Source organism: Myiozetetes cayanensis, unplaced genomic scaffold (assembly GCF_022539395.1).
Source record: "Myiozetetes cayanensis isolate MyiCay16 unplaced genomic scaffold, myiCay2020 scf2-11, whole genome shotgun sequence".
NCBI classification, from domain to species: domain Eukaryota; kingdom Metazoa; phylum Chordata; class Aves; order Passeriformes; family Tyrannidae; genus Myiozetetes; species Myiozetetes cayanensis.
Genome location: NW_026087411.1, coordinates 53,594,584 through 53,615,506, shown reverse-complemented (window position 1 = coordinate 53,615,506; position 20,923 = coordinate 53,594,584). Strand labels below are relative to the sequence as shown.

Below are 20,923 nucleotides of genomic sequence, written 5' to 3'. Positions count from 1 at the left end.
TAGCATATCCTGAAACAAGCAAGGCTTACCTTTACCACTAAGACATATGCTTTAGCTACCTCAGCTCATATAGAAGTGAGGTTTGTTCCTGCAGCTTAAAATATTAAATTTAAGACAAAATAAAATTTTATATTGGTGTTACAATTAACATCAGACACTGTACAGCAAAGAATTCCTTCTTGTACTTGGAGGTTAAGAGGAAGGAAAGAAAACCTAAACAAAAAATAATTGTTTCTGATAGAGATGACAATATAATAATGTTTTCTGTTGAAAGTAAATTATGTGATAGGAAAAAAAAAACCTTTCACCATCAAGTCTTGCCTGTCTCAAAACTGCAGGTTGTGATTCCCACCTAGATATCCCTTTTTCTGACATAAAACCATAAAAAGCAGAACTTCCCACCCCAACATTTTATTTTCATGAGTATTATGTGGAAATATTTCTGTCTGGTCAAGTGATACTTTACTTCAGTGTAAATAAAAACAGAGCTGAGAAAAAACCCACATATGTTGTAGTTCAGCTGACAAAGCTTATCTTGAACCATGTGCACAATAAATCAAACACTTGGTCTTCTTCACTAGAGCAGCACAGCATTGCAGAAAACCATGTGTCCCAACACTCTGAATGCTTCCTTGCATGAAAGCTTTTCCCTTAAAATGGAGGCTTTTAACACTTTCAAATTATGCCACACAAACTGAGACGAAGAGGTGAAAACTGTGTTCAATAATAACACTTAGTGCTTTCTTCCCAACAGCACATCAGGTCTCTATGCAAATATAAGAATAAGCTCTTGCCTTACTTTCCCTAAAAAGTAAACTGAAGAGAAGCAGCATACCTTTTGAAATACAAGAACATTTTAAGTAAGGGTGTAAAAAGCACCTCTCTCCAGACCTCTTCCCTCAGCAGTAGTAGATAAAGGTGTCGAACATGTCCTTTTTACATCAGGTTACTAATATTTATCCAGTTTCTGCAAGGTCACAATGTTCAGATACTATGTATCTGAATCATGGGGAAAGCAGCTTTCTTAACCAGGGAGTCTTCTTAGCCTTATTCAATAGTACACTGTAGTATTAAGTTCAATATTCATGGGAATGATGAACGTTTATCTGGACAAAGGCAACAGACAAATTTTACCAGCCTTCAGAGAAACTGGAAAAACATCCTACAGTAATGACCAGACTGGAAAGGTAAGATGTATTTGTCTAATAAAAGAACAACTGCAAATACTAGATTTCCTGAATACAGTAGAGAAATAAAGTTACTCAGAAAAATCTGGAAGTATTCAGCTTGTAGGGAAGGAAAGGCCAAGGCAGATACGTAGAATTGAATGAAGTCCTTGTGCCAAAGTCCATCTATTCACCTGCTCTGGATGGTTGCTTCGAAAGTTGTTTAAAAAAGTAGAGGAGGGGAAAAAAATTACAACAAACCTTGCTTACTGCATTTTAAGAAATTGAAAATTAAAAAGATTCACAATATCACATAAATGGATTATTACAGAGCATTAAGAATTGAGGTACCTGTAACTTGTTGGAGGTAATCTGCAAGCTGATCCATATATTGATGTCTCAAATAAATTCTCCAAGTTTTTCTGCCAGTATTCTCCATTTCACTTGCATTTCTAGGCTTGCTTGCCTAGGCTGGGAATTAAGTCCCTAAGAACTTCCAGTGAGTAAGCTTTAACACTACCCCCCTCCTGTTGAGATTTAATGGGGAAAATAGTATAAACTCAACCAATTCCAAAGTAAGTAAAACTAAGTGACTAAATGTTTTCCCTCAATTAATAAGTGCACTGTTAACATTAGAAACCCCCTGGTTCTTTCCTAGGCAGAGGCATCAGCCCCAATCCTCTTTAAATTTCTAACTATCAGTTCCAAAATACTACAAAATGGAAAATGGTTTGATTTTGCAATGAGCTTTTACCTTCTTACTGGCCACAAATATTGCATACAAGTAGCAGTTAAGGTTTAGAGATAGATCTTTGCAACTTATGCAAAATAGCAAGTGGGCATGGAGAAAAGCATTTAACAAGGAAAGCATTTTAGCTCCTGGGCACTGCAACGTATGCATTGAATATTAGGTCTAAGGTTCAAGACACTTTGAATATTTATAAAATGGGAATTTCTGATGAACTCCAGATCACTGAACTAACACCATGAAGACAACTTCTTCAAAATAGAGGTTTAAAAAAATATAAATAAAGTAGTTGCTACAGTAACTGTTGTGCTTCATATTTACTTCTGTTCACATATAAAAGGATCAAACAATCCAAGAACTACAGGAACTGCAAAGATTCAAACATTTCATTAGTGAAAATCAAAAGGAAAGCAGTAATTCTCATTGTTATATCAACATTCTTTGGAGCTGGTCCTACCTGCTGTAGTTACACAACTGGACTGCGGTTTCCTAATTTACAGATTTACTGACTTATTACAGTCTGAAGCCTCTTAACATTGAGAAGTTCTAAGCATAGCAATCAATCCCTATTACTGTCTCTTTAAAATTATAATAGTAATCATGCCTAAGCATATTAAAACACAAAAGATTCTCCACAATAGAAATCAGTATCTAGATTAGTAAAAGCATTATTCCTCTGCAGATCTGGAACAGACTTAGCTTTCCTCTATTACTTCTGTTTGAGTTGAGTACCTCCCCCTTCTTTCCATAATACTAAAAGCTAAGAGGAAAAAACCCAAACAAACAAACAAGAAAAAGGGTATTTGCCAACTTATTTCTGAAAGTAGACAAAACACTATGCAACTATATCTGTCAGTGTGTCAAGACTCTTCAACATAAATTAAGTGGGAAGGAAGTTCTCTAGCAAAAGTCACTGAAAAAAAAATTCCAATGAAGGGTTACACTATCTCTACACGCTACACTAAGTTACTAGATGAGTATCCAAAATCTCTACAGACATCCTGATCCACTGGCTCTTCTGTGTGTCCCCTAGAATCTTGAAAGAGATGATAAACCAACAGAAGCACCTATTTCTCATCAGAATCTTTCTGTTTCTTCCAAGGTGTTTCACTCAAGACTAGGCTCAGAAGGAAGAGCAGCTTACCCTCAGGCTGGACAACCCTGATGTGCACAGGCACACGCTTGCCTGCAATACAGTTCCCCTGCAGCAGGTTAGCTCTGCATGGAGAAGAACAAGGAAAGCTGTGTATTCCTCTCTAGCCATAAGCATACAGGCTACCAGCAAATGCACAACAGTTGAGATCAGAGAAGCTTTCCTAATAGCTTCCCTGTCTAAGGCTTTCTTGATAAGAATGACTAATGACCCATATAAAGTGATTACTGCTTTTTCTGCAAAGTCATCCTTCTGAAGCAAAATGTTTTTGTAATGCTGGACTTTCTGATTGTAACACAACACTTCTGCACCAAAGTATGCTTTATAGCACCAAAATTGGAGACGCCACTCAAAAACTGGACACACCTTTGAAAATGCTTTCCCTATGGACATTGGGATTAGAAAAAGTTCTTGTGTTATGCTGTAGAGTCATCTGTTTCAGCCATGCATTAGAGTTTAGGAAACTTGGACCACAACTGCTTCACTTGGTCAGCTGGCAGTGGCAGATAGTAAAACGGAAATATCCATAGAAGTTTCACAGCATGAAATTCCCATAATAACTGCATGCCGTCCTTTTTGTAGTTAGCACTTTAGCAGTTCAGTGCTTCAGCCACCCAGCAGTGCTGTTGTCAAGAGACAGGGATTCACAGGTTTAAGTTTCTTGGTATCACTGTCAGAAATACATCTGCTGTATCAGAGCAGCGAGATGGCAACACCTTACGGGTTCATGCTGGTGGCACCAGTTCCCATATTCACAGAAAAAAGATCAAATTCCATACTTTTGTTTTGGAAAGTATAAGTGTGGTTTTAAGAGAAATTGGCATCCAGTGGAGAAGCAGAAACCATAATTTGGGAAGCCTGGTAAAATGTCAAAAATCAAATTAAAAAAATTTTAAAAAGAAAGAGAAGTCCATTAATAGTGGTTTTTTCCCCTCTCTTTCTTTACCTAAGACTCTTCTAAGCAAGTCAAGTCCTTAAATTTTAAATAGCCCTGTTATTAAGACTTGAACTTTTCTTCTAGGACAGCAGTTTAACCTTTTAGCTGGAATGAACAACAAAGGGCTTTTGATCACCTCAAGTAACTCCAGTTACATTTCTATTATGAATAAACTTCAGAAAGGTTTGCTATTAAAACTGCTTCAGTTAGTAAAAATATTCTTTGGTAGATCTTGTAAGCATAAGCCTTTGAAATCCACTGCTTGTGAAACACTGATAAGCAATATGTTGATCACACCTGGAAACACAGAACAGGAAAATGCATTTCTGTCCACCTAGACTTTGTTTTATTCATTCTCTGCTACAAGCTTTTTGGATGCAGGTTTGGTTTAGGGTTTTTTAATACATTTTTGGCAAGGTTTCTTTTGTTAGTTTTTTCTCAGAATTATTTTTTCCCAACAATACTGTTTTTAGAAGGAAAATATTCATTCTGAAGGGCAGTTCTAAGAGAACAAAATAGAAATAGCATACATGGGATATAGGTTGGGATCCCAGGATCAGAGAAATTGAGGAAGCAGATAGAAAATAATAAAGATGAAAACCTAGCTGCAAATAAATAAGTTCAGAAATTGGCAGTATATTTTATAGAATCATAGAATCATAGAATCATAGAATAGATTGGGTTGGAAAAGACCTCCAAGATCATCAAGTCCAACCCCTGATCCAACTCTAATTACTATATCATGGCACTAAGGGCCATGTCCAATCTCTTTTTAAAAACTTCCAGGGATGGTGAATCCACCACCTCTCTGGGCAGGCCATTCCAATGCCTGATCACCCTCTCTGTAAAAATTTCTTCCTAACCTAAACTTCCCCTGGCAGAGCTTGAGCCCATGTCCCCTTGTCCTGTTGTTGGTTGCCTGGGAGAAGAGACCAACCCCCACCTGGCTATAACTTCCCTGGCTATAACTACATGCAAAAGAATGGTTCAAAATTAAGCGTTTAATCTATAAAGGGGCAACACTCTGCAAACAAAAAGCAATTAAATTAAAATTATTTTTGCATTTTCTTTTCTGTACTGTTTGATCATTGATGGCAACTTGACCTGTGATTACTGTCTAACATTGTTTTTGATGTATTTTACTGCTTAGAACAACTGCAAGACATCTGACTTGCCATCAGCTGAAGTGGCATCATTAAACCCCTCGCTGTCTTCACTGCACCAGTGAAGCTACAGAAATTACATAGGGTAGGCACGGATCTATATTAATAATAATAATGGCCAGTCTTCGCGAGCGAAGATCCAGGGAAGGTCTTTACACCTTCCATCCTGTGCATTGGATTTTTTAGGTGAGACACAGTGTGCGCGGAACTGAGCCCACCCTTTAATCCTAAGGTTCATCTGCCGGGGCCAAGCGAGCTTGGACGGTGGCAGCGAGGTCCTCAGGACGTAGGTGGGTTGCCTTTAAGGGCTAACGAGCTCCATTTGCCCGGGAGCGTCCCTGACCGGGAATCGAACCCGGGCCTCGCGGTGACAGCGCCGCGCCCTTAACCATCTAAATGGCAGTTTAGCCATTGCTTTGTTTCACCATTGTCAAACAGACTACTTAAGTTGCCATGTTTTAATCAATGGGTCTTTGAAAAAACTCTCTACAAGTCAAAACACATGCTAAGTCTCACTGTGGATATTATTAAAATAGCTGGTCCAAAGAGCTCAGAAAAACAGTAAGGAAAATGCTTCAGAAATACAGACAGGAACCCTTCACCTCTTTCCCAACTCAGAGGTCAGAGGACACTAACATTCTTCCAACAGCGGCTAACATTTAGGTAGATTTAACCATTTCCCTGTCCTTTATCCTGAAACCTAAGCTCATTCCAAAAGCTAAGTACTCCAAGTTTGAAGAGACTTTCACTGCAGCATCTGCAACACTGAATCACGGAATCATAGAACAGTTTGGATTGGAAGTGACCTTAAAGTTCATCTAGTTCCAACCTCCCTGCCATGGGCAGGGACAACTTCAATGAGACCAGGTTACTAAAAGCCTCAGCCAATCTGGTCTTGAAAGTATATAAAAAAAAAAAATTATACTAACAATAAGTGAAACACCTGGGGCTATGATGTGACAAAAAATTCCTTTTCATTTTAGTCTATCACAACTGTATCAGACTGCTAGGTAAAATGTGCATTTGGATAGTCTATACAGAAATATCAAATGGTTCCTCAAGTGCCTATGACTCAGCCTGAAAAGGCAGCTACCTTCTGTCTTGCCACAGTAAAGAAATCTCTACATGTTCCTCTCACAGGCTTTCCCTAAGAGACAAGAAGCAAACAAAAAACTGCCGACGGAACCATAAGAGGACACTAGGGATATTGTCTTCTAAGACAGACTCCTACAGAAACCTTACCTTAGGAATTCAAGAGATTATACATTATAGTTGAATCTGCCAGTTAAAATGATAACGATTTATTATAAAGAAGAAAAGACACCGATGTTTATCTTTTTAACTAATACAGAGCAAATGGAGAAAACATATATTGCTTCTATAATGCTAGAATCATTTTTCTTGTGTATGTGCTCAACATCTGCTTAGGAAAAAACCTACTAGCCTGAAAAAACAGACACATTTAATACTATGATTTTATTAAACAATATGCAGAAAATAAAATTCACTTGTTTAATTAAAACTTCTAGTATTACATTTCGTCTCTAATACAATTGTGTTTTGCTTTCACTAACATCAGCATTAAAGCAAACTCATCCAGAACGTGAAACTAAGTTCACTCTGGACTAAGAGAGATCACAACATTCATGTATTATTACACTGAGTTCCCTCACCAGCTGTAACTGCTGGATCCTCACACTATTCTAGAAATTCACATTAAAAATGTCTCTTGATCTGCTGGCTCACTTTCCTCTGAACAATTTTTCAACAGTAAAATAAGTTCAATAGCCTGAAGCTAGTCATTTGAAGTCAACACCACTGACTATAAGCACATTAGAAGCAAATTAAATACAGACAAAATGCTAAAGAACAAGGACTTGCATCATTTCTTCCTCCTAATAAAACATGCTTGTGGACAGAGGAGACACAGAACAGGGAGCTTCCGTGCAGCCTCAGAAGTTGCACGTGTCTACAATACTTCAGGCAGGTACTTAATTAAGTATTACACTAGATTAAAAGGTGCATCGCATATTGGAAGTATATTAATAGTAAAACATGAAGAGTTTGCAAAAAGCACAAATCATGACGTCTGAAGCCTTTATAGGGTAAGGGATGGTAAGGTAATACTTGATTCCCACCGACATGAATGAGGCCTAAACCACTGGCAATTTCAAAATTAGAATAAAGGTGTAATAAGCTTCTCTTGAAACCATTTCTGTATGATTTTGTGTAAGAAAGAAGTGAATAGGCAAGTTTTCAAGTGTTAAAAAGACTTGGAAATGTTTTGTGTAGTATTAATAACTAACTAGCCTCTTCAGCAACTTGGGTTTTCCTCAGCAAGGACAGATTAGCTCTTTAGATTTACCACACAGTACTTCACTGTCTTGCTGAAAATCACTTCTTGGTCAGGAAAGAAGATCTGAACTCTGTTCAAGCTAGTCCAACTCATTTTTGATTACATATCTTATTTTTGATTCACAGAATGTGAACTTCTTTATAGTTGTCTACCTGCAAGCAAGCATCAGCACACCCCAAAGCCCACTGAAACGTGCTCCTGGCCAGCATTACAGGCAGCATGCACACCAAGAACTTGAGTTCAAGTGAATTCCTGCACAGGAGGCCTTTTCTTCAGCTCAAGCATCAAGGACTAAAAGTTATTGATGGAGTATGAGGAGTCAAGTGGTTACATGACTGAGATTTCTTGAAAGTGTTAGAATGTAACAGATCTTAAAATCTCAAGCTTCTGTCCATGCAGTTTTAAGTTCAGGTGGGTAGATAACCACTGCCACAGATCATAAAAAAAAGCAAAGAGAAACTGCAATATTTTCCAGATTTACAACAGTGCTTAAGAACGTTAAAGTCTGAGGATTATCTATAAGCAGTTCAGTGGTTTTAAAATGCAACATTCAAATTCTGATACTTTCAAAATAACCATCACACACTTTTAAAAAAGGTGCTTGGTTACCTTTTGTAGTGTTAATACAGATTTATTTAGGGGTATTGTCAAACCCAGTAACAGAATCCCCAGGCACCCAAGCAATATAGAAGCAAGGGAAATTCACTTGCAGAAATACATGCACAACACCCATGTGATTTACAGATGTTTCCAAACACTGACTCAGATACTCCTCTGAATCACATCTGAGCTTTCAGTAGGGTTAAGCACCTGAAGGTTTTTTTCTTGTTTAAAACATTACTTATAAACAAGTTATCAATTATTAACAATGTACAGCAAAACTTACTGTAAGGAGTTCCAGTGATACTAGATCTTTTTCAGAATCAATTGCCTGCACTGCTCTAAATGCCCAGACTTCTCCATATTTTCCTTTCTGAATATCAACCTATTCCACATTCCCAAATAGACTAAACAGTTTCAAATTTGAGAACATGAATTCCAGTTTCACCAGAACATACAACTGCAGCAAATACAGAATGGGTTTATATTTAGGGATGTTGGTCAGGATGCTTTTATCTCAAGTGTGATTAAAATCTCTGCCTGGATTAATCATTACTGTGTGTCTGAAATCAAACTGCAACACTTGCAACTGTTTGCTGAACCAATATTTAACAATGCATTTTAGAAGCCTGTTGTGCCAACTTCTGTGATGTTTGCCTGAAACTTTAGGGCCATCAGTATTGTATCCTCACTGTTCTGTCCCCAGAAAACAAAGCCAGTAAGAGGTGAGGGTTTCAGAAAGAGCCTGCAGCATTCACCAGAAAAATTGCCACATTGTGACCTACTCATTAAGACAGCTTGTAGTCACACAATAGTGTCGCCTCTATGAGAGCACAGATTAGAAAAAACAGTAATTATCCTAATAACTGGAGAGGTACAAAGTTTCACTAAGGTTATCTAATGAACTTCAAGCCTTTCCAGACCCAGTACACTATTACACACTGTGCATTTCAATGTAGCAGTTGCACAGGCCAGTCTAGGAGCAAATGAATACCTAGCAAAGCAAACTACCTGCATGTTAAAATGATGCTACTTCAAATACAGACTAACCCATAAAACACAGAATGTACTACTTTGAAGTCCCAAACACTGTTAAATACTATTAGTAAAACAAGTATTATTGCATGTTCACTGAAGGTAGTTGGGAAGGAATCTGAAATGCAGCAGAACAAATTCTCAACATGGAATTCTGCTAAATTCTCTGTTGGTTACTTACTTGAGTAACCAACATTAATCAGTATACTAACATTTTGGTATCTCAGCTCTTATTAGAAACACTTCTTTATGAAAGCCTGTGTTTACTCTTATTTTATGAACACAAGGGAGGAAACTGTTATACCAACATCAATGCACTACCATTTTATAAGAGGAAGCTTCTTTTCTCCAGAAATGAACAAGGTTCACCTTTTTGGGGTTCTGATGTACCCAAGTGTATAGCTATTTTAAGCTTTTCTGTCAGCAGTGTAGAAAAGTACAAGACTGTAAAGTAACAAACTGGTCATGATAAACAGCAGCTCAAATAAGCAAAGCTCAGTCGTTGACCTGGCCAGAGAACACCCAGCACTTGAATTGGACATTAATTACCTGCAATATAATGCAATGTGCACACTAGCAGTGTTAGCCTATCCCACTTGAAAACAAAGAGGAAAAAAAAAAAAAAAAAAGAAGAGAAACAATGCCTGAACAGATGTAAGTTAAAAAAAAAAAAAAAAGGATGTATCTCTGATATATGAATGACAGAAGTGGATTAAGTCATGCAACATTTAAAGTTTAATAGGACAGCACACAAACTTTTCTTGTACCAGCAACCTTTACAGTGACAGAAAGCATCAAAGAAGCCTGAAAAGTAAGTTGGAAGTTCTGCTTCCTTATGAATTACTAGAAAATTTGGCAGCTTGACAGAATGTGACAGAGCTGCTGACAAAAAAAATCGTAACTCAACAACCTTCATACAAACTTTCAAGACTATGGTTTAGTTATATGCAGAAAGGAAGATGTTTAATTTTGTATTCCATAAGCAATCATTTTCAGAGGACAAATACAAGGCTATTAAGGGAGGAAATGACAGTACTGCTGAAAGAACTGTGCTGTAACTAGGTTAGCACTAATTACATTATATCATCATATGTTATTGCAATATTCAATTACTGAATTAAACCTTGACCCCCCAAAAAGAATTAGTGCAGTGGAGGAAATAAAACATTTAGGCTTGACTCTCAAATCTGATGAAGCTGTAGGGTGAAATGATGCGCCTCATCCGACATGACCTTACTGCTGAAGAAAGGTGAACTGTATAAGCTGTCCAGGTAATACTAGGATTTAAATCAGAACTAGAAGGAACGATAAATGCAATAGTCTTATATCAGTCTGTATTTCTTCTGGAAACCACTCACACAATCATTGTAAATAAAAAATCCTCATACGGAAGAGAAAAACAGTTTAAAGCTATTCTAAGAGAATTTTTATAGCACTTCTTGAAAATTAGCCATTTTGTTCTATCAACAAAGAAAGAAAACACTTTGCTTGAACTGAGAGGACAACTTATTTTTGCTCTGAACATTAAGCACTGCAGGCTGGGAAAAGCAAAGCAAGTCCAAAACCTACTGAGTATAAACAGAGATACCATATGAATACACAAAATAAAAGCACAACAGCTCCCTTGCCAAGGAGGAGCAGATGGCAACTCGGAGTAGAAGTCAGTAACTAAACAACAAGTCATAAGAAACCAGTACACCAGTCCCACTTTTTCCAAGTGCCGGACTAAATGATTTTACCTGGGCAAGTCTCACTTGCAGAAACCCCAGGTCAGACATGGTTGCCCCTCCCACGAAGCAGCTGTTTTGCGTGGGCTCCCCAGAGACCTCCCACAAGCTGCACTGCCTGCCTTCTTACCACCTCCTCCTCCTTCCAGCCACCTATTTTGCACATTGGAAACCCCTCCTGTAAAGTGGTTTCCTTTAAGGGGCAGGGCCTGGGGGAAGAGCTGTTCCGAAATACAGGAGGAAACAGAACTTTAACCCACAAAAAATAAATACATTCACATACAGAGTGGCTGGTTTGGCTTTACCCAGCACACTTACTATGAGCACACACCCTGTCCTTAGCAGTGCCCAGGACGGCTCATGTGCCCTTCATACCGAGTCATGTCCTGAATGTTTCCTCTCAACTACACAACAGCTGGATCAGCCTGCGTTATGGCAGCTCCCTACAGGAAGAGCTGTCCCTCGTGCCCTTCTGCCCTTAGTATGGGTCTCACAGAAGACTAACTGTCAAAGTTAAATTATGCCAGTCTTAAAAGTACTTTTTCTTTTTTTCTTTTTTTTTTTTTTTTTTTTCAGAGGTTTCTTATCCATATGAAGCTGAAAGAGTGCTTTGGAAAAAAAAAAGCGATAAGGCTCAGAGCTTAAATTAAATTTTCCAGTAAGCAATATGCATGTATTTGTTTCTCTTCAGCAGCACTTAAATTTTGCTTATTGGACTACTACAAGATTGCTCTGTTTTTCGAACTTTGTGTAACTTGGGAAGCTCTTTTTCAATAATAGATTGCTGAGAAAGCAGAAATACAACTAAAGAAAGTAAAAGTACAAGCAGTGATTTTCAGCCCTCAGAGAAGTGTAAAGTGACTTTGAATTAAATTGTGATACATGCTTTGAAATAGAAGAGGTTTAGCTTTAAATGCTGAACATTGCAATACCTATTTTTAAAAATAATTCTAGATAACTAAATGTTGGGCTGTCCTTCTGCAGGTTGGTTGAAACAAATCACTCCCACTATTTTAGTCTCTATTATCTGCTTTTGTAATGTTTTACAAGACTGCTTCCAACACCATCCATGTCGCAATTGCTTGTCAATTTAATACAGAAGGGAATCCATACATTTAAAATGGCAACATTCTCATATTATTTTTCCCTTGGTGACCTCTGTAAACTCCGAAATTTGCCAGGTGCCCTAATTAAAGGGGGGGTTTAATGAATATCCACACATTCTTCTGTTTATATTTTAGGAATCTTTTCATGACCTGAAAATCTGAGGTTCTAAGAGGAAGATAATTCACAGAGAAAGACCTTTAAAGAACAGAGTAAAATAAACCTTTTTCCAAAGCTACAGTTCATTGTAAATCCTTCTTGCTGAAATAATACCAAGGTATGGAGAAATTCTACCGGTGTGAAAATCTGAATCACTGAATCTATAAACCAGATGAAGCTTATGACATCCGATACCAGACTTCCTTCTCTTTAGCTGCTGTAATCATGTTTTTAAATGACGACCTCTGGTAACGAGTCTCTGATGACTCAATGCCTAGGTGCTTAAAATAACTTTGAAAAACTGAGTCAGAGGAATCATCACCCAGCCACAGCATCACTCAGAATCTCACCAGCTCTCCAGCATAGAAATTATAAGCCTTGCACTAGTAATTGCTGCAATGTAACATAACCCATTTATCACTGAACCTTTGAAAAATCATGAGACCTGACAAAGACAAAAGAACAGAAAACCTGTGTCTTCATAAAATTAGACAATATCAGTTCTCGTGCTCATCCTAACACCTCACCTCTTCGATAGGTCAGGAACCTGTGGTAAATCTGCATAACCAAATATTTTCACCTTTTATAGTTCATTTTGTTGCCCCTTAGAAAACAAACCCTCAAACCAAAATTCTCAAAAAAGGTCAGGAAGTATTTTCACATCTACTTAGTCACAGCCTAAAAACCCAAACATTTTCCACATGAGTAGGATCAAAAAATCAAAATTATTACTTTACCCAATTAGTTTTGTTCCATCACACCTTACATATACATATCAATTGTGATCTCATTCTTTGCAGTATGTCTTATTTTGCTTAATTTAAGTAATGGAACATGTTAAATGGATTATGAAGTGATCTGCATAGTAGAAGTTTATCCCAATTCACAGATGAATTAAGATTTATTAACTGAATATTCTCTTAAGATGAGATTTCCTAGAGGAGTTTACTTCCAAAGCTATGACAATACAGAAGGCAGACTTGCAGAACACAAAGTCTGGGTTTAGCACAGAGAGATGCTTCAATTCCCAGCTGTAAGTCAGAACAAAGAATTGTTTCTGACCAATTCATAATGCAAACATATAGATTTGTGATGGTACAAAGGAAAATGTGGAATTTCTTTAGGGAAGCCTTACACTAGTGAGAGGAATAAGAAACATGAGAGGAAGGATACACACTAAAGGATAATAATCTTTATTTTAAGTCTTTTCGTACCTGAAATTTTCATATGTAAATAATGACCTTCCCTCACCACAGCTACAAGAACCATGCTAAATTCAACTGTATCTGGTTAGTGGCATTCACAATAGAAAATCCAACATGATTAGATGGACAAGGAAGCCTTGAACGACATTTCTGTGTTGTAGAAGTATCACTAAGTTGTATCTTCTTTAAAGAACAGAATATTTAGTCTAAGCTTTCATCTCAAGGGGCTTCTTCCTACAAAAAGGGCCAAGTCCTACAAACAGAATCACATAAATGAGTTCTCAAAATAGACAAACCATTGAACAATCAAGAACACAATGGTGAGATACAAGTGTCCCCAAAGTTACAAAGAAAAAACTGTTGGTATTGACACTAAGAGAGGCTTTAACCACATGAAGCTTATCAGTTGCTGCCTTGTGAAATACCTCACTTGTGAAAGTGATGTCATGATCTTCAGTGGTGTTACTCCTATAAATCAGCTTCTAGTTCCAACTTCAACTTTAAAATTAAAACTCTCACTCTGTGTTAGCAGCACAGGCTTCAGAAGAACTGTCTTGCCCATCAGTGTGCCATAACTTATCCAGTTCTTGTAATAACACCACACTTCCTTCTGAAATCAGAACTTAACAAATGGCAAAAAATCAGACTTTTCAAGAAAAGGACTTGACTACATTTTCAGATAAGTCTAAAAATAGACCGAGTTAGGGAGCATGTTATTTAAAAGCCAGCATACTGCTTCCTGACATTTCTAGCTCTCCCTATTGAATGAAGCTCAAAAACAAAAGAAAGGGCATGAGTAAAGCTGGGGCTTTGTGAATTCTATTGGGGAAAGAAGAGGAAAGGCCAAAGAAATCAAGAAGGAATAAGGAGAAGAGTAAGAGTCTCATCTGCAGCATTTGTAAGCAACTATCACAGAAACACATTTACAATACTGCATTTTCTTTGTGAACAGGTTTTGAAAATTTTTTAGGCTCAGACACTTTCTGTCTATGCATCATTTGTGATGCACAGTTAAAAATAAGGAGTAAGGTCAACCCTGTTTCTGGAAAAAACATCCAAAACAAAGTATCTAGATTAAAGCATCAGTTCTTAAATGTGGATATGAAATTGCTTACCTCTGAAGTCAGGTTCAGTTAAATTACTGTAAAACTTTGGAAATTAGCTTCTCTTAAATCATCTCCTTTTTTTCTTATTTTGATTGGTTTTTTTTTTACACTTGCTTCAGTTTTTAGAGCATGTAACCTTGAGCAAACCACAAAATCCACTGCCAAGTTACAGCAAGGATCTAGCCAACCAAAGAACTGCCTTCAGAAGCCTCAGATCATCAATTTCCCACTTATATTTCTACTCTTCATTACATTTCTACCCCTTCACCATGAAAGTCTCCCCCTACCCAACTATGCCATCTACTCAACCTTTTGTATCAGCTCTGAGCAAACTTTCAGCTACTGCAACTCTCTAGAACTTGAGAAAATGGCCCTGCTGTTTCCGTTCAGTGAATTTTCTGCTATTTCAGCAACTTGCTGCAGCTCAAAGGCAGGCCTGACTCCTGGCATGTACATCAGCACGGGATGTGGAGCGAGAAAGGAGAAGGAGCAACAGAGACTGGGTTTAGCTCATGGCATCAGAGACAGCCTCCACAGCCTTGAGAGCGCCACGACAACCCCTTTCAACAAAAGACTCCCTACCAAGTTGTCAGTTAACAAATATGCAAGGAAAGCATCAGTAAAAGTCTCTTGATATGAAAACAGTAGTCCTTTCCCCTAAAAGTTTTTATTATTCCAGTAAGAAATTCATTGAGTTTGAATAGTACAGGGAAGAGCCAGCACATTGCACAACTATAGACCAAGTCTTCACACTGGAAAACTCTAGGAACTTAATTGCTGTGGTTTATCAAAGTGGGAGGTAAGAAAACTGACCAGGGTTTACAAGTTAGTTGTGGAAGAAATCCCTGTTTTCATCCTTCATCCCCAGCAAATCTAACACTTCCATAGAAACATTTGTAAATCTTGTAGACAAAAGTATAACAATGAAAACAGATACTGGGCAAATTTAGATTCAAAACAAAGAAGCATCAGCAGCAAGAGAGTTGATAGTTGACGGTTTAAAAAAAAAAAAAAAAAAAGACAGAGTGAATTTTCCATCACTGAAAGCATTCAAATCAAGACTGAATTTTCCCATAGCCTTCCTTGGAAACTATACTTTAGTTTAAACAGGAATTAATTCAGGAAGTTCTAATAGCCCAAGCAGCACTGGCCATGCTGAACCGTCAGTTGCCCCTTCCAGCCATATAGGATTTGTTACCATTACATGTCAAAAAATTCATACTCCAGATGGATAATTACAGTTTAAGGTTTTTAATATTTCACATACAATACAAATATACCTCGCATATTTCTTTTTAAAATAGGCTATTTTAGAAGGAGCACAAGCAGAAGGTGAGAAATTTGTTTAAAACTTAAAAAACAAAATTTACTTTCCAAGTGAAATGGTGACTGGTTAGTAGGCCAATTTCCTAAAAATTGGGGTTGACTGAGTTATTCCCTTATACAGTTCAAAAAACAGTGTATCCTTTACTATCACCAATGTTTTCACGAACTGAACAAAAATAAAGTCCAAATCAGGGCCATTTGCAGAGAGGGACCCATCTCCTGGGTAGAGCTCACAGAAAATAAAGTAAGCTTCTCTTCACTACTGCTCTCAGTTACCAGCATAACAAAATAATAAAACACTAAATCTTTACTGACTACCACTTCTTAATTTTAGCTCTCAAGGTAAAGCACATTACCATACCTTGCAATGTGTAGAATGAAAAAAACCTGTACCACCTGATTTCAAGCCAATCCTGGCTAGGAAGTTAGAAATTATACACCCTTCGGTGTGGGGCCATAACGGTTCCAAAAAGAAAAGCAAAGTGAAAATTTCTGAATGTATGAATAAAATAGCTTCGTGTGTTCACCACAGAACACAGGATCGCATGAGGACACTGAACATCAAAGTGAGGAGAGAAACAGTAAGTTGGCTTAGTACAATATCTGCCTAACATGCTGCGTATTATGTAGTGTATGTGCACCAGAAGTCATGTTCTTGCTACATGCAATAGTTAGGTTGATTACAAATCACTCATACACGCATTCCACAAATCAGTGAAAATCACCAATATTAAAACCAAATCCATAAACAATATTCTAAAAGCTCAACAGAACATGAATTTCACTGTATTTAACCTTTTAAACCGCCTAAGTGATTTTGAAACTTAGAATTAATTTTCCTGGGCTACTGAAAAAGTTTACTAAAACATGAGTAACCATCAACTTACATAGTTACAGAGACAGCTACTTTTTAACACGTTCAAGATGTGGAATTTTTTCAGCACTGAGAAGTGCAACACAAATAGTGCACTTCCCTCAGTAAAAGGAAGTTTTAAAGCTGCTAGCCAAGCTAATGGAATCAGGTGACTCAAAGTAATACTTCAAATACCAAAAAAGTCTTCCTGAGATACTTAGACAAGTCACAGATGAGTTGCTGGTGGATGTTAACTCACACCTACACAAGCAGAGATGCTTTCATCAACCAATATAGTAAACAAATATTGTTTATTTAGAAAGTTTCAGATAGGATGAGCTAATTTAGAGTGTTGCATTAACAACAGATACTGTTGAAGAACTGAACAGTATAATTTAACTTCCTGCCTCTTTTGCGTGTGTGTGCGTGTAAAATCAGAGTTTACTATTAAGAGGTCGCACAGCGCAGACCCTGGGCTCCCACAGGAGACACGGCACACCCTTCCCCCGGATCCACCCGAGGGGTCAGCATCAGCTGCCCTGACGCGACGCGAGGGCCAGGAGGGCGAGGCGGCCGGGCCGGCCCGTCGCAGCCCCGCGGGGCAGCCGGGACACTCGGGACCGGGGCCCACGGCTGGCCGAGGCCTCTCCCCGCCACCGCCCTGTTCTCCGGCTCGGTGGGAGCAGGGCAGGGGCGCCCGGGCTGCAGGAGCAGCACCCTCGGCCTCCGCCGGTTTTTCGGCCCTACAGCCGCCCCGGGCGAGCGGGGGGTGCCTGGGCGAGGAGCGGGGCCAGCGGGGCACAAACACACCAGAAAACAACTTTCCCCCGCCCCGGGGTCGGGGCTGCCCAGCCGAGCCCCGCGCAGGGACCGGGCGGCGGCGGCGAGGCCCGAGCGCGGCGCTCCCCTCCCTGCCTCCCTCCTGCCTCCCGCGGCCGGCAGCGAGGGGCAGGCTCCGGGTAGGACAGCGGCTCCCGCGGCCCCGACACGCCGCCCGTCCCCCGCGGGACCCCCGCCCGCCGGGCCGCTCCGCCGGGCCCGCTCCGCGCAGGGGGCGCCCCGGAGCCGCCTCCCGACCCCCGCGCTCTGCTCACCTTGGTGGCCATGGCGCTGCCGGCGCGGGCTGCGCTGCCGCTCTGCCCTCCCTCCCTCCCTCCGTCCGTCCCTCCGTCCGTCCGTGCCGCGGCTGCTCTGTCGGTCGGTGTGTCCGGCCCGCCCGCCGCCGCCGCCGCTGGGCCGCGCAGGCGGCTCCTCCTCAGCGTCCCCCGGCCGCCACCGCCGCCGCCTCCTGGGGGCCGCTGGGCGGCTCAGCAGCCGAGCCCCGGCGCTGGGCAGGCGGGGGCTGATGCAGCCGCACGGTAGTGCCCCCGCCCCGACAGCCCTGTCCCCCGGCTCGGCTCGGCCCTGGGGGCAGTGGCTGCGTGTTTGTCCGCCACCCCTCCGTCAGGACCGCAGGGAGGGAGGGAGGCACCCACGGCGCTAGGTGATCCCCGGGGGAGCCGCCCCGCCGGTGCCCGGGGTGCGGGGGCGGGCGGACGTGCCCCCCACCCCCGCTGCCCTCAGCGGCTTCGCCCTGTAGTCAATGTTTGCCCCTAAATCGTCGTTCGCGGTGGGGAGAGGGCCCGCAGACAGGCGTTATCGGCCCCCTCGGTTGCTTTTGAACGGAAATTTCTAAGCGAGTGTACAGTACGGAAAGAGATTTTTAACCTGTCCAGGCTCCATCCGCAGCTGTCAGTGGGCTGTACATTATCCCTAACCTATTGCAGCTGGGACTTGGTGTATAGCAGTTAGCAGCAGCAGTAAATAGCCCCAAGGAGCTGCTCAAGGTTCCTGTTGGGTACTCTATAACCGTCCCATAAAAACTATGACCCCACTTAATTTCCAGCCTGCAGGAGAGATGAGATGGGAGGTTAAAACAAGGGGAATATGAAAATCCAGTGATCATGCAGAGTACTGCACCATCCAAAAAGTGCAGCTTCTCATTTGTGTATGTATAGTGGTTGGCCCAGAATCAGGAGATGCTTCCTTTCTGTAGAAGGAAATACATGGTGCAATTGTCACGGATGCCAAGGAGAGCCCTAAGAGGCAGGTAGGCAGTTGGGAAACTGCATAGAACTCTTCATCTGCATTTCCTTGCCTACAGAAGTTAGAAGCTTCTCTTCTGCTATTGGTATATTTTCTCAGTGAGAGAGCTTTATTAAGAGACAAATATGTTCACAGCAGGGTTTTTTTAAGTTGGAGATAGGGAAATAATTTCTATGAAGAGTGAGGATGAGGAAGTAAGAGGAAGCTGGCTATTCAGATGCCACCACTTTTTGAGTGATTGAACTGATTAACTTCAGAAGTTTTCAATCACCTTTGCTTCAGAGTTTTTAACTTTTCCAGAATTCCATTAAATACAGTGACTCCAACTTTCTGTTCTTTATAACATCAGTACCCAAAGTGAAACTTTTGTGCATGGCCTGCAAATGACACCACCTTTAATTTGAAGTGTTGTATTAAGGATCAGTTTTGCCATGTGGGCCCTCACAGATTGGTAGTTCATCCACCTTAGCAAAATCCCCTGAAGCTGGCTTCATCTCTGTGCTAGCAGACCCTGCTCTTCCACCTTCTTACTAACATCCTATGTTTTCATCCAATCATCTAGTGAGCATCTTATAAAAAGGATAGAGGTATGAAACCCAGAGATCTAGTGCTGTCTTATTTAGGGATCTCCAACTGATAGGTATATAAAGCACTCTCTATCCCTTCTCCAGATGCTATGTTTTGCTATGTGAAATATAATAAACCTGTGGCTTTAGCATAAGCTCGAGTCTGTGCCATTTTTTTACCTGTGGTCAGAACAACTGCCAGAAAATTTAGTCTACCACTGCTAACCACGATGCTTTAACAGAGCTCTGCTCGCCATCTGGGGAATGAAGAACACAGTCATGATTTATTCAGCCTCTCTATATGCTTGAAGTTTCCAGTTTACAGTTTTCCACTGTGAGGTACTCCTAAAAATAAGCCGTCCTTGACTTGTTTGAGGGATGAAGGAAGTGTTAATGCTTCTTTCAGGGTGAGAGAATGTTCTGGGAAAATATTTTTTATGGGATCTTTCCAATACTATTTGCAACTAATCGCCACTGATTCTTGTGTTAAGAAAGGTATTCTTAGGAATCACTCTGGATTGCCAGTAAACATATCTGCTTAACGCAAAGGGCCAAATACACACAAATTGCTAATGAAATCACCTAGAATTTCTAAAACTTCCTAAATTAGTTGCTTTTCTGCTACCAAACTGTGTCTTAGTTAATTAAGACTAGATGTTTGCTTCAGCACTAGGCATAAAAGAAATCTCAGTGGCTTCAGTGGGATTATTTACATACTTAAGCATTTGGTAGGTTGGAAGTGTTCTGTGTGGAGCTTATCAGTTTTCAAACACAGTTGGCTCATTATTAACTTTGTACTAAAGCCCCAATGTATGCTATAATAAATATCTCCACCTCAGAAGAAAACAATCAGTAACAGAAGAAAATCCATTGCCAGTACATAAAGGAATTCTCTCTACAGATTTCCACTAGGTCTGTATTTTTGCAGTTAGCTTGTCTGCAGTAGTTCCCAGGAACAACTGCTGCAGCAGAATTCAGTGAGAAGTGATTTGTTGCAGAGCTCCATCAAATGAAAAGCTCCTACCAACAGTGCTATGCAAATCTTTTAATTAAAGATGGACTCTGAGAAAGGACACGGAGAACATTTGCTGCATACTGTTCTCTGCTTGGCAAGGCCTGCCTGTAGCTTCAAGATCACAGAAAGGCAGTGACCTTGTATGTTCTGATTTATGCAAACTTGGTGGGTAATGATAAAGAAAAAATGTTATTCAGATAGGCTTCAAACTGAAAGCCATCTGGAGAAAGAACTATGGTTTGTGTTTGTAAGCTACTGTTCTCAGGAGCTCCTTGAGGTGATGCACTTTGGATTTCTCCCTGCTAGCAGGTTGTGCCCTTAGCATTACCTAGGTGATGCACTGGGGTGACTGAGGTGGCCCTGAGGCATTTACCACAGCTGTGGAGGAATTTTGAGCAACAATTACTGTCTTTAGTAGCAAGAACTTTGCAAATGGAGCAGGTGTCCAATACATATATTTCTGAAGTCTCTGCAGGAGGCGTACAGAGAGCATATTGTCCTGGGTCTTTATTTTCAAAGGTGTTTTATAAAGTAAGAAATTATTTAATTGTTTTCTTGTTGAAAGTATAACAATGTGGTGTGCACGATAACATCAGTTCCACACTACATGCTTTTAGCT

General features: G+C 40.1%; 1 protein-coding gene across 2 annotated transcripts in view; it reads right to left on the bottom strand.

Annotated features, from left to right (window-relative positions):
* The window catches only part of SNX9 (sorting nexin 9), a 60,210-nt gene extending 42,241 nt beyond the window's left edge, over positions 1–17,969 (bottom strand). Inside the window, exon 1 of one of the 2 annotated variants that reach the window (XM_050316213.1) lies at positions 17,733–17,969. In XM_050316213.1, coding sequence (XP_050172170.1) covers positions 17,733–17,744 — 12 coding nt within the window. In that variant the 5' untranslated portion in view covers positions 17,745–17,969. The remainder of the gene's footprint in view (positions 1–17,732) is intronic. The other variant, XM_050316212.1, reaches the window with a different exon arrangement.
* Positions 17,970–20,923: the final 2,954 nt, after the last annotated feature.